Source organism: Lepidochelys olivacea, assembly GCF_965140295.1.
Source record: "Lepidochelys olivacea isolate rLepOli2 genome assembly, chromosome: 12".
NCBI classification, from domain to species: domain Eukaryota; kingdom Metazoa; phylum Chordata; order Testudines; family Cheloniidae; genus Lepidochelys; species Lepidochelys olivacea.
The window spans coordinates 37,286,267-37,299,332 of NC_140422.1; the positions used below are offsets into that span (position 1 = coordinate 37,286,267).

The window sequence follows — 13,066 nt, forward strand, 5'->3', positions numbered from 1 at the left end:
GACTGCACCTGTTGAATTAGAAGTTGCTCATGAGAGTGGTGCGGGAGGGTACGGAATTGGATGGAATATCCCCTCTCTACCGTGTGGAGGACCCATCAGTCTGAAGTAATTCGAGACCAGGCACAGTAGAAAGGGAATAGACGGGATGAGAAAGTAAGATGGGAAGGATCCAAAAGGTCATACTGGCAAGCCGTCCTCGACTGTATCCTCAAAAGGGTGGTCTAGAGCCTGGTGGGGCCCTGGGCTGGCCCGAGCTTTGTCCAGAGGGTGGGCGTTGCCTCCTCCGAGTGCTCCTATTCTGCCTACGTGGTGGAGCGTCTTGGCAGTTTTGGGGTTGGTAAGGACGAGGGGCAGGTTGAGGCGTAAAATGTCTGAGCTGGGTAGCAGGCATGTGAAGCCCCAGTGAACAAAGGGTAGCCCTAGAGTCCTTCAAGCTGTGAAGTCTCTTATCCGTCTTCTCAGAGAAGAGAGCTACACCCTCGAAGAGAAGGTCTTGAATGGTCTGCTGGACCTCAAGGGGAAAACGAGAGACCTGTAGCCAGGAGCCTCTCCTCATAACTACCCCTGTGGCTGAAGTGCAAGAGGCCGCGTCCAAAGCTGCTTGCAAAGATGCTTGGGAGACCAGTTTCCCCTCCTCCACGAGCGCAGAGAACTCCCCCCGAGCTTCCTGGGGCAGAAGTTCTGTCAAGTTAGCCGTAGACGAGCAGGTGTTATGCCCGTAGCGGCTTACTATGGCCCGCTGGTTGGCTATATGAAGTTACAGGCCTCCTGTCGAGTAGGCCTTCCAGCCAAACAGGTCCAGTTTCTTGGCATCCCTGTTTTTAGGGGTGGATCCTTGAAACCCTTGACATTCTCTCTGATTGGCCCCGTTGACCACCAAAGAGTCCGGAGGAGGGTGTGTAAAGATGTTCATACCCTCTAGAGGGAACAAAGTAGCGGCGCTCGGATTTCTTGGCCGTAGGTGCCAGAGAAGCAGGAGTTTGCCACAAGTTCTTAGATGTTTCGGTTATCAGACTTGATAAATGGCAATGCAACCCTGGATGGGCCGGAGGGAGACAGAATGTCTATGACAAGGTCTAAATCCTCTTCCACCTCCTCTGCTTGAATCCCCAGGCTTTGGGCAGCCAGTCGCAAAAGCTGTTGAAGAACCTGGTTGTCCTCCAAAGCTGGGGCCGTCCAAGTCCCCGCAACCGCTTCATCGGGTGAGGACGAGGGAGAGAGAGAACAGGAGGTGGGCCCAGTTCACTACCTTCAGTCGCCCCCCCCCCCCGGAGTCCCTCGACACGCGGTACTCGGGTTGTGGAGCTGGTACTGATGAAGAACTCTGCACCGCAACCGGTAAATCCGGCGGGACCGAGACCGTCGGGGTCGGTAGGGACAGAGCTGAAGCTTCCACCGGTGCCAGTGCCGGAGCTGGCTGAGGTATCGGCGCCGAAACCATGTGAGTTGGCAGGGCCACTCCGCCCCAGGGTGGCGCCGACGGTGGCACGAACGACGCCGAGGACACCAACACCGTTCTGGAGCGCGGACCATGGACTTGACCCTGGCTCTAATGGTACACCCAGGGTGTTCAGAAGGGCCATTGAGCAGGTGGTTGCCACTGTTGCTGCCACAGTGCCGGGTATGGTTGGTGACTGCGCCGGAACCTGGACCTTATGCTCCGCAATCTGCTAGATTGAGCTGAGTCCACCTCCGACTCGGAGGTCTCCGAATAAGACGACCACAGAGGAGCAGTCCTCTGGGTCGCCAACGAACGACAACTCGATTCCAGGGAGTGGTGCGCTTCCTGAGTCTGTGCAGGCGGTGCTGGAGATGGAGACCGACGGACCATCATGGTTGGCTTACCCCTGGAGTGGAATGGGGGCATGCAGTCACCAGAGATTTGTCCCTCCTTTAGGTGGAGGATGGCACCAGGAGATGCATCAGGTCCACTGCTGCTTCGAACGCCTCCGGCGTCGATGGTGGTTGTATGTCCACCAGATGGTCTGGGGGCTGAGGAGGGTTTGGACTTGACTGGACCCCGGCCGGGGCAGGAGTTGACAAAACCCTGGGCAGAAGCGAGGCGGAGGCAGTCTGTCCCAAGCCACTCGCGGACGGCGCCGGCCTCTTAGGTGTCAAGGGGGGGTAACCGGTCCCTCACCGGCCTCTTCTTCTTTACCGGCACCAGAGACGGAGAATGGTGCCGACTGAGGCCAACGTCCTATGGCCCAAGTAGTGGCGGTGCCGGTGGGTTTTAGAGTCCTTAGCTGGGCCTGTTTCGCACGCCTTTGGCGCCGGAGCGCTGCGCTCCGAAGACGACATGCTTAGTGCTGGGTCATTGGGTCCTGGGTCAGATTGCGGTCTCAGAGCCATCTCCATGAGCAGGAGTTTTAGTCTCTGCTCTCTGTCCTTAAGGGTTCTTGGGTAGAAACCCTTGCAAATGCGGCACTTGTCCTTTTGCTGAGTCTCACCAAGGCACCGCAGGCAAGATGAGTGAGGATCACTCTTGGGCATAAACTTTCCACAGGATTCAGAGAGTTTAAACCCCGGAGACCTGGGCATACCCCCGAAGGGGAAACAAACTATCTAACAAACCACTACTAACTGTATGAAAAAGCATAACTAGAGAGAATGACTATTGAACTATGTACACTAAGAACAAACACACTGTAAGGTGCTTGCTGTAAGAGCGAGCAAAGTTCCAGCTAGCCATCACGAGCAGTAAGAAGGAACTAAGGGGATGGGGGGCCAGCAGGGCCAGATATTGGGAGCCATGAAGGCGCCACTCCAGGGGCCGCCCAGGTTGACCCTACGGACGCTGCTAGGGGAAAAAATCTTCCGGCTAGCGTGCATGCGGCACGCATACACCTGCTTGGAATGGACATGAACAATCACTCGTAGAAGAAGGAGAGGGTGTCCTTCTCCCGCTGTGCCTGCCCCTCCACACATTCAGATCCTGTCCCTAGCACCCAGGCCTGGGCAAGGAGTGGAGGGAGCGTGACCAGCCATTTTTCATGCCTGCCGCTCCAGATTGCTGCTTTGGGCGGTGCAGCGGCTGCCTGCAAGAGCCAGGCTGGGGAGGCAGAAGGGGGCTGCCCCCTGTCCAGGCCTGGCTGCAGGCACAAGGGCCAACCGAGCCAGAGTCCCCTCTCGCTCCCAGCATGTACTTGGCTTGCTCAGCCGTAGGTAACAATGGTGGGGCAGGGAGAGTGCAGTGGGCCCGGGTTAGGTGTAGAGCAGGGGGGTCGCTGGGCAGAACAGACACATGGGGGCGGTCATGTGTCCTCCCCTTTACATTGTGCTCTCCCAGCACCAGGAGGCACGAGTCATCTATGAAGAAAATGGACATAAAAGGCCATAAGAAGAGATTCTTCAAATACATTAGGAGCAAGAGAAAGTTGAAGGAAAGTGTAGGTCCTCCACTTAACAGGGAAAAAGAGTTAATGACATCAAGACGGCTGAGGTGTTTAATGCCTACTTTGGTCAGTCTTCGCTAAAATGGTTAATGGTGACCCACTACTCCACACATGTAATATTAACATGAAGGGGGAAGGAATGCAAGCCAAAACAGGGAAAGAACAGGTTAACGAATATTTAGATAAGTTAGATGTATTCAAGTCGGCATGGCTGGATGAAATTCATCCTAGGTAGTTAAGTACTAGCTGAAACAATCTTGAATTGTTAGCAATTATCTCAGAATTCAAGGAGATTGCTGAGGTTCCAGAGGACTAGAGAAGGGCAAACATAGTACCGATCTTTAAAAACGGGAACAAAGAGGATCCAGGGAATTATACATCAGTCAGCCTAAATGAAAAGATACTGAAGCAAATTATTAAACAAGCAATTTGTAAGCACCTGGAAGATAACAGGTTATAAGGAGATAGCCAGCATGGAGGTGTCAAAAATAAACCATACCAAAGCATACCAATTTCTTTTGTTGACAGGGTTACTGGCCTACAGGGTCGGGGGGAAAACAGTAGACATGATATATATTTCAGAGTAACAGCCATGTTAGTCTGTATTCGCAAAAAGAAAAGGAGTACTTATGGCACCTTAGAGACGAACCAATTTATTTGAGCATAAGCTTTCGTGAGCTGTAGCTGTAGCTCACGAAAGCTTATGCTCAAATAAATTGGTTAGTCTCTAAAGTGCTCCTTTTCTTTTTATGATATATATTGACTTCAGTAAGGCTTTTGACACAGTCCAACATGACATTCTCATAAGCAAACTAGGGAAATGTGGTCAAGATGAAATTACTATAAGATGGGTGCACAACTAGTTGAAAGATCATATTCAAAGAGTAATTATCAATTATTTGCTGTCAAACAAGGAGGGTGTCATTCCGGGATCCAGCGCTATTTGATATTTTCATCAATGGCTTGGATACTGGAATGGAGAGTATGCTTATAAAATCTGCAGATGACACCAAACTGGGCAGGATTGCAAACACTTTGGAGTACAGGATCAGAATTCAAAACAACCTTGACAAATTGGAGAATCGATCAGAAATCAACCACATGAAATTCAGTAAAGATAAATGCAAAGTACTACTCTTAGGAAGGAAAAACCAAATACACAACTACAAAATAGGAATAACTGGCTAGGTGGTAGTACTGCTGAAAATGGTCTGGAGGCTATAGTGGATCACAAATTGAATATGAGTCTATAATGTGATTAGCCTTTTTCGTAAATGCATACCATTCCAGAGTATATTAACAGCAATGTCATACGTCAAACATGGGAGGTAACTGTCCCGCGCTACTCAGCACTGGTGAGGCTTCAGCTGGAGTACTGCGTACAATTCCAGGCACCACACCTAAGCAAAGTTGTGGACAAACTGGAGAGAGTCCAGAGGAGAGCAACAAAAAAGATAAAAGGTTTAGAAACCCTGACCTATAAGGAAAGGTTAAAAAACTGGGCATGTTTAGTCTTGAGAAAAAGAAGACTGAGGGGGGACCTGATAACAGTTTTCAAATATGTAAAGGGTTGTTATAAAAAGAAGAAGGCTATCGAATGTTTTTTGTGTCCACTGAAGGTAGAATGGGACATAATGGACTTAATCTGCAGCCAGGGAAATGTAGGTTAGATATCAGGAAAAGGTTTCTAATTATAAGGATAGTTAGGCTCTGGAATAGGCTTCCACAAGAGAGGTTGTGGAATCCCCATCATTGGAGGTTATTAAGAACCAGTTGGACAGAACCCTATCCAGGATGATCTAGGTTTACTTTGTCCTACCTCTGGACAGGGGGCTGGACCTGATGACCTCTCAAGGTCCCTTCCAGCCCTACATAGCTATGATTCTAAAGGAGATTTATTTCCTGCTCCTAATGTAAACTACTATGTATAGGAAGTCATTTTAAACTCAGTCTACAAAGAGAAAGTATAACAAAAAACAATTATTTGAAGAAAAATTAACTTTCATAGTAGAGAGACAAGGTTGGTCTGAAGAAGAGCTCTGTGTAAGCTTGAAAGCTTGTCTCTCTCACCAACAGAACTTAGTCCAATAAAAGATATTATCGGTCTCTCTAGTACCCTGGGCCCATACAGCTACAACAACACTGCACACAACTTTCATAGTACTTAACTAAGACTTTTGTAGACGGTGATAATTCTAAAGACTAGAGTCCTCAAAGACTTCACATTAGTCAATCAAATGTCATGTTCCAAAACACAATTACCAAACCAAAAGGGACATTTCTTGCACAGATGCACTGATGTTGAAAGTATATGTCCTGAAGGCAAACTGAATTATAAGTATAAAGTATGTCACCTTTGAGACTGGAATCAACTATTCAAGCAATGGCACTTTTTCATTTATAATAGTAAAAGAAATAAACTGACAACTGTGGGAAAAAACCCTGAGGCTGTTTAAAGTACAATGAGGCACTTAAGACTCAATGTGCATGCAACAAGAAATCCAAGCTTCATTTGCTTACAGTGTGGAAAGGAACATATTTCTCCTACAATGAAAAGGAAATCTCTGTACATTTTACAAATATAGAAAAAGATAGGAAGGACAGAGGTCTAGCGATGTCTTATCTCCCTCCTCTACCCTGCAATCTAAATTCAAATGTGTAATAAGAAAGTCTATTTGTGCTTACTTTACAGTTTCCTTTTTTGAGTAATAAGCTCAACAGATCCACTATAATGGGTGCACTGGCCTGCTTACAGCTTGGGAACAGAAACAGAACTTTCTGTCAATGGAAGTAGGTAAATAGCCTACCACCTAACGTTCCATCCAGTTGAGACAACTTCCACAGCCAAGACCATTCAAATATACTTTCCTAAATTTTCGATTGTATTAAATATACTTTGAGGGAAAAGCACTACAATGTCTCCTACTGAAAAGCATGCTCTCCTTTCTTCCCTGTGTCAGGATCCTGAACTTGACCATCTCATGGTCACTGCCTCCCAGGTTCCCATCCACTTTAGCTTCCCCTACTAATTCTTCCCAGTTTGTGAGCAGCAGGTCAAGAAGAGCTCTGCCCCTAGTTGGTTCCTCCAGCACTTGCACCAGGAAATTGTCCCCTACATTTTCCAAAAACTTCCTGGATTGTCTGTGCACCGCTGTATTGCTCTCCGAGCAGATATCAGGGTGATTGAAGTCTCCCATGAGACCAGGGCCTGCGATCTAGTAACTTCTGTGAGTTGCCGGAAGAAAGCCTCATCCACCTCATCCCCCTGGTCCGGTGGTCTATAGCAGACTCCCACCACGACATCACCCTTGTTGCTCACATTTCTAAACTTAATCCAGACTAAGAAGACTAAGTCAAGTTATATGTGAAAGATAACATATATAGATGTTTCCAGCTAACCATCTTGTAACACACAGATGAGCGAGCAAAACAAACAAACAAACCAACCAACCAGGACAATATAAAATACTGCAAATACACTAACTACACTATTTATACAAATTAGAATTACTGAAGCTAAGTCATCTCCAAGAAGTATTCAGTAGACTTAACAGTATAGCCCACTGCTTTTCTTGCCTCCTTCACCAGCTAGGAGTACGTAATATTTCTACCTCCAAGTGCACTGAAAGTTGGATACTAAGGGTGAAGGGTAGGGGGTTAATTAACAACCATTGTCAATATTTCCAGGACCCAGAAAATCCTGCTAAAGACACAAACAACCACAGAGTGTATGGTTTACTAATATTTCTGAGAGCCAGGATGCAAATCATTTGCAAATTTTATCCGTGGACCAATTCTCTGGCTTGGTAAGGACCTGGCCCTCCTGCTTGCCTAGGGTGTCTGGAATGCTTCAGGGAGACCTGGCCCTCTCCTTCACCTCTGGGTTGCTCTCTGTTTCAGGCACAAGCTCCTCTCTGCAGCTGGGGCAGTCTGGCTTAGGGCTCCTGACTCGAGAGAAGGAACTAGAGCATTTGCAATCTGCCCCAGCAGCAATTCCTTCAGAGAAGGGATATGAAGAAAGGCTGGCTAGAAACTCCTGGTCAAAAAAGACAGAATTAAAAAAAATATTTACAGTTGTTTATGGCATCTCCAATGGAGTAAAATTCAAAATCTTTGGGTAGTTCTATCCCTGAAAGCCTCTGCTACAATGGAGAGACCCCTGGTCAACTGTCCACCCAGGAGTGGAGGCAGAAAGCTATGGGGCTTTTCCACAGAAGGGCAGTCCTGGCCCCAGTCCTTGCCCCAGGCAGGCTGTCAATCTCAGATCTGACTCCAACCTGCAAGGAGAGGCCCAACATCCCACAGGACAGACATAGTCTTTGTTGCTGGTTAACTAGAAGCTAGAATACTAGTTACTCAAATAATTGTATTTGTTGCATGATTCCTTTTGATCCCTAAGCATTTTGCAACATATACATTAAACAACACCCCTGCAAACAAACTGGTTATCCTATTCTAAAATTCATAGATTAAAAATAAAAAAAGTGTAAGAAGAAAATGTAATTAATTTCAGTCTGTACCATGTCTAGTCTTGGCACATTTTCTGGTGCTAGAACAACAATCATGGTCCAAGAATGAAAATTCAATGCCAAACCCTGTCCTATTTTTGATAGATGGAAGTCACGAACCTTGGCAGGTTTCTGCCGAGTGTTGCATTTTTCACAGCTGAAGAAATAGCTACTTACAGCATTATTTGGCTGTAAACTTACTGCTACTTATAGCTATTGGGATTATTGTTGGGTATATCACAAAATAGGAGTTTCCAGTGGAGACAAGCCAAGAAGTTTTACTTAGGATCTTTAATTACTTCCATTCTGTTTTGGCTCCTCTGCTTCTATAGCAAATAAATAATGTTGCACTTGTAAAAGCACCTTTCATCAAGGATTTCAAAGTGGTATTACTATATCCATTTTACAGATAGGGAAATTGAAGCAGAAAGAGGTTGAGAGAGATTTATCCAAAGTTACATAGCAGAAACCCAGAGACCAAATTTACAGGCCACTGCTCTAACCACTACACAACATTGCCCCCAGCAAAAAGACTAGATTTCAGCTCTTTATTTGAACTTATCGCTCAGTCCATAACTTCTTAGATTTGTTGTTGCATTTGAAGCCTATTCTAAATTTAAAGACAAAATATTAGCACTAATTAATGTGTGTAATTTATCGGCATTATTTCTTCTATACAGATCCTACAAAGGCAGTTAACAAAAGTTGTTCTACATAAGTATAAAACTAGCACAGCAGATTTTACTCGGAAGCCGGCAGGTCTAGCAGGAAGGCCGTAGCTCAACAGTCCTTCCAACCCCAGCATCCTGGGATGGGCTTGCATAGCAGTCAGCAAGGCTAACGGTCAAGCTTCAGTCAGTCGTTCCTAGTGCCTCAGAGTTCTCCTGGCAGTAGCCAGTAGGGGGCACCCAAGACCTCCATCTCCACCATCTCAGCTAAGGGCCCCAGGGGAGTGCGATTAAGTGCCTCAGTTGTCTCTTTCTACTGCACCTAACTAGCCCCCCCATGCTGCTTCTTAACTCCCTGCTCTCTCTTCAGTTTGGGCACATGGCTGCAGTCCTCTCCCCAATCCAGCAGGGAGTTCCCATTCTCAGCAGCTCACATGATCAAATAAGTATTCCCCAGCTCTCCTCCGAGTGTTCAGTTATTCTATCTCAACAGGGAGTGAGGGTGGAGAAAGTGTCTTAAGAACGGCCATACTGGGTCAGACCAAAAGTCCATCCAGCCCAATATCCTGACTGCTGACAGTGGCCAATGCCAGTTGCCCCAGAGGGAGTGAAGCTAACAGGTAATGATCAAATGATCTCTCTCCTGCCATCCATCTTCACCCTCTGACAAACAGAGGCTAGGGACACCATTCCTTACCCATTCTGGCTAATAGCCATTAATGGACTTAACCTCCATGAATTTATCTAGTTCTCTTTTAAACCCTGTTATAGTCCTAGCCTTCAGGCTCTTATCCTCCTGGTTGTGGTTTTACCCACGATCCAGATCTTTCTCCTGTGGATAGCTCTGTCCCCAGAAGCTGAAAACTGTCTTGCTACCTTTGGACAGCCTCTCCTTCATTCCTATTCTCCCCCGCATTGCCACTCTCCCCCTCCTTTGAAGCATGCTCCACAGCTGCTGAGGGGTGAGACTCTCTTAGTCTCTGTATAGGGTTTTAAACCCCATTACAACTAGCTCAGAGCTAAAAATATTCTCCAACATAACCATGGACCACATATTTCTCTGCCTGCAATAAAAAAAAAAAAATAGTGAACTCAGATTCTGGGTGTTGCTGACCTAAAGTAAAGGAGACTGACTTATGCTTAGAAATACTCAAAGGGATGGGAGTGGAAAGGGACGTTGCTCTCCACTCAAAATTTCAGGAAACCTATTTTTTCGCTTGTGTCCCCATTGAATGTACCATTAAATGTCTAGAACTGTTCCTTCCTATACCAACCCCCCCCATGAGGCTGACTACACCCATGGCAATGTATCAATTTGCTACAAGTACAAAGGTCAAAGTGTGAACACAATCTCTTTTAGCTCCCCATCCACCACCAACATTCTCAAACATTCTTTTAAATAACCGATGATCTCAACATGAAAGGTATGCTTACACACAGATATTGGACACTGAAAGGTCTGTACATTTATTATTACCTACTGGCAATGCAGCATTAGATTGAACTCCTAGTGATTTTGGATGAACATTCAGTTTTCAGAGTTAGCAAATGAACAGAACAATAGGGGTTGTATGGCTGGGGGAAGGAAGGTGTCAAGGGTCGACTGATTCTCGTACTATCTACCCCTCCTTACTGCACACACAGGAATGTCCTCTTGAAAACCAAAACAGAATACCAAAACATAGCTGCTCTTCTACCTGTTGTCTCATCTCTAAGAGGAACAGCAACAATGACTATAGCAAACATTTTTATACTAAAATATATTAATTAACTACTTATATAAAGGACACAAGATATATGGACTACCAATTACTTAAACAAATCAGGAGACATTTAGTTTTCGCGAAGACATAATTTGACAAAAAAGAGTTAAAAGGAGGTTAAGTTGTAAGCAACATTCTTGCTAACTGCCCAGCAGAATGTGTCTCTTACTATAAAAATTTAACTATTTATTGGAAGACTAAGATGACTTTCTCCAATGACCATTCTACATTCAGTGTGCTATCCTTGCTGAATTCAACAAGTTAGCAAAGAAACACAGTTACAATCTTGCATCAGGATTATAAAATACTTCCTTAAAGCAATTAGAGATATATGATGTGAATTATGCAAAGCAAGTTGGGACCCACCTTTGGAGTGTTTTCCTGAAGATCTCTTGGGTAACGACTCCTCAATGGAATGTGCCGACGTATGTAGTGCATTTTCCAAACTGTTACTGACACTTTTTATGGGGGTCTCAGATCTTGGAGTGACCTGGAAAAAACAAATAAATAAAGCTGATATAACTTTGGAATATTCCATTTTCCTCTACTACATGAATAGTGTTTCAAATTGAGTTAAGAGCCATCAAGAGCATTACTATTCTATTCTAAAACAGTTATACATTTTTCAGTATATTTTTACAAGTAACAATTTGGTAGAGGAGCTTTTTAGTCAGCCATTTGTAAATCTAAATTAGCCTTCATAATCCACACAGTGGTACACAAAGTACCATTTATTTTAAAGTGTTATGCTCATGCAACAGTCCATTTTAAACACATTTTAACAGAAGAAGAGTTTGTACTTTAAGAGCAAACCTGGGTTACTATGTCAGGCAAAGGGCAACCACTTTTATGTTGTGTCATGTATCTTAAATATTACTGCAACTAGGGTGACCAGACAGCAAGTGTGAAAAATTGGGACAGCGGGTGGGGGGGGGGTTAATAGGTGCCTATAGAAGAAAAAGCCCCAAATATTGGGACTGTCCCTATAAAATAGGGACATCTGGTCACCCTAACTGCAACAGATAAGAAACCAACTTCACCTCTCAGGACAAAAAACAGTGTAAGAAAGTGACTCCGTTGGCTTTGCAATTTGGGAGCTTGCCATCAAGATCTGAAGACTATACTTTGATGAAAAATGATTCACTGTGAAAGAGAAAAACTTGAACAAGTAGGCTGCATCATCAAAAACCGACTTTATAGCCTAATATGTACCTTTTGAACTGCACTTAGCATAAGGAACATATTTTCACTGTGACTCAAGAGCTAGAAAAACAAACATAAATCATACGAAAAACAGAACATTTAAACTCCTTTAGTTGCTGTCCACAACAATCTGCACATTTGTGCTACAATGTAGAGAAACACCTATTGTTAGTAGCGTAATGTGAAGAATTTACCACCTAAAGCAAGTCAATTAGCATCTCTCATTTTCTGAAAAAGGAGAAGCAGATATGGCAAATGGTCACATTAGCAATAGGCTTAAGTATCTGAAAGGTGAAAAACCTGTGTGTTTAAATAGGTTATTAATACCAACAAAAGTACTCATGTTAACAAATGCACTCCTTGAAATTCAACTGCCACATTTTGAATTAACAAGAAATCCCAGTCTGAAGGATTCTAATTTAACATAGGTTCTATCCTTTCACAAATCGCAAGAGAGGAAAATGTAATCTCAGTGTAACAAAATAAACTAGTCATTATTCACGATAACTAACATCAGAGTTTACAATTTCCTCTAAGGTTCAGTCACATAGTGATTCCAGGCAGGGTCATGAGGACGAAAGCAATTTTTTAAAAACATCTCATCCACCCCATCGTTAGCCTAGTATATTGTGACTGGATTACATGTTTTAGATTTTGCATAATTTCTCTGTTTTTGTAGAATTATCCCTTTGTGAGGTTCACATAAGACATTGGCCTTCACGTGTGTGTCACACACACACTTTAACACCTAAGTGCACAAGAGAAGGGATTTGAAAAACTGCATTCATAAAACTCATTTGTTCAAACTATGACAGTTTACACCTGTGCTAGAGAAGTCGACCTGCTTTTAAAAAAACACCACCAGAGCCCCCAAAAGGGAAAGACAGATTATAAGAGAAAACCTTGAGAGATGTTGGAACAGAAATGACTACAACTCCTGTCTTCCTCTTCAACATCACTAGACTGCTTTTACTTTTTTAATTCAGACATTTACTTGGAGGCCTACAGCCAAGCACACAGGTGCCTTACACCCATAAGAACAATTGTAAAACAGTGAAAAACGAAGCTTTCAGATTAAAAGGCTAGCAATGAAACCCTTAGCTCACTCTCACACACTCACACACACACACACACACACAAATCCCAATGCCCTAACTAAAATTTTTCAAAGGCTTGATCGAAGAGCTGATCACGCACTGTTTCTGAAGCTCATTAAACTCAGACTCTGGCGGATTGCTGGAGAGAGACGTTCCAGAGGGCTGGGCATTCTGCTGAATCCAACCTGCTGCTGGCAGTGGAAAGTTTAACCCAAGAAACAGATTGATGTTTTCCCAAGTAAGGCCTGCTGTCACCCATTTTTGGATATACGCAAAATCTGAATTCTTCCCAGGAAGACATAAATCCGTTTGTTATTTTTGGTAAAGATCAATTTAGCCCGCATCTTGACCAGCTGAACTCATATGTTATCTGACTCACTCTCACATTGAAGTACAGTAAATTCAAACTGACATACAACCACAACACTATGA

The 13,066-nt window shown here is 44.4% G+C and overlaps 1 protein-coding gene across 1 annotated transcript in view; it reads right to left on the minus strand.

The window, feature by feature from the left end:
* The window catches only part of ZCCHC14 (zinc finger CCHC-type containing 14), an 89,839-nt gene that overhangs the window by 62,574 nt on the left and 14,199 nt on the right, over positions 1-13,066 (minus strand). The window contains exon 2 of the mRNA XM_084644445.1: positions 10,701-10,824. Coding sequence (XP_084500571.1) covers positions 10,701-10,824 — 124 coding nt within the window. The remainder of the gene's footprint in view (positions 1-10,700; positions 10,825-13,066) is intronic.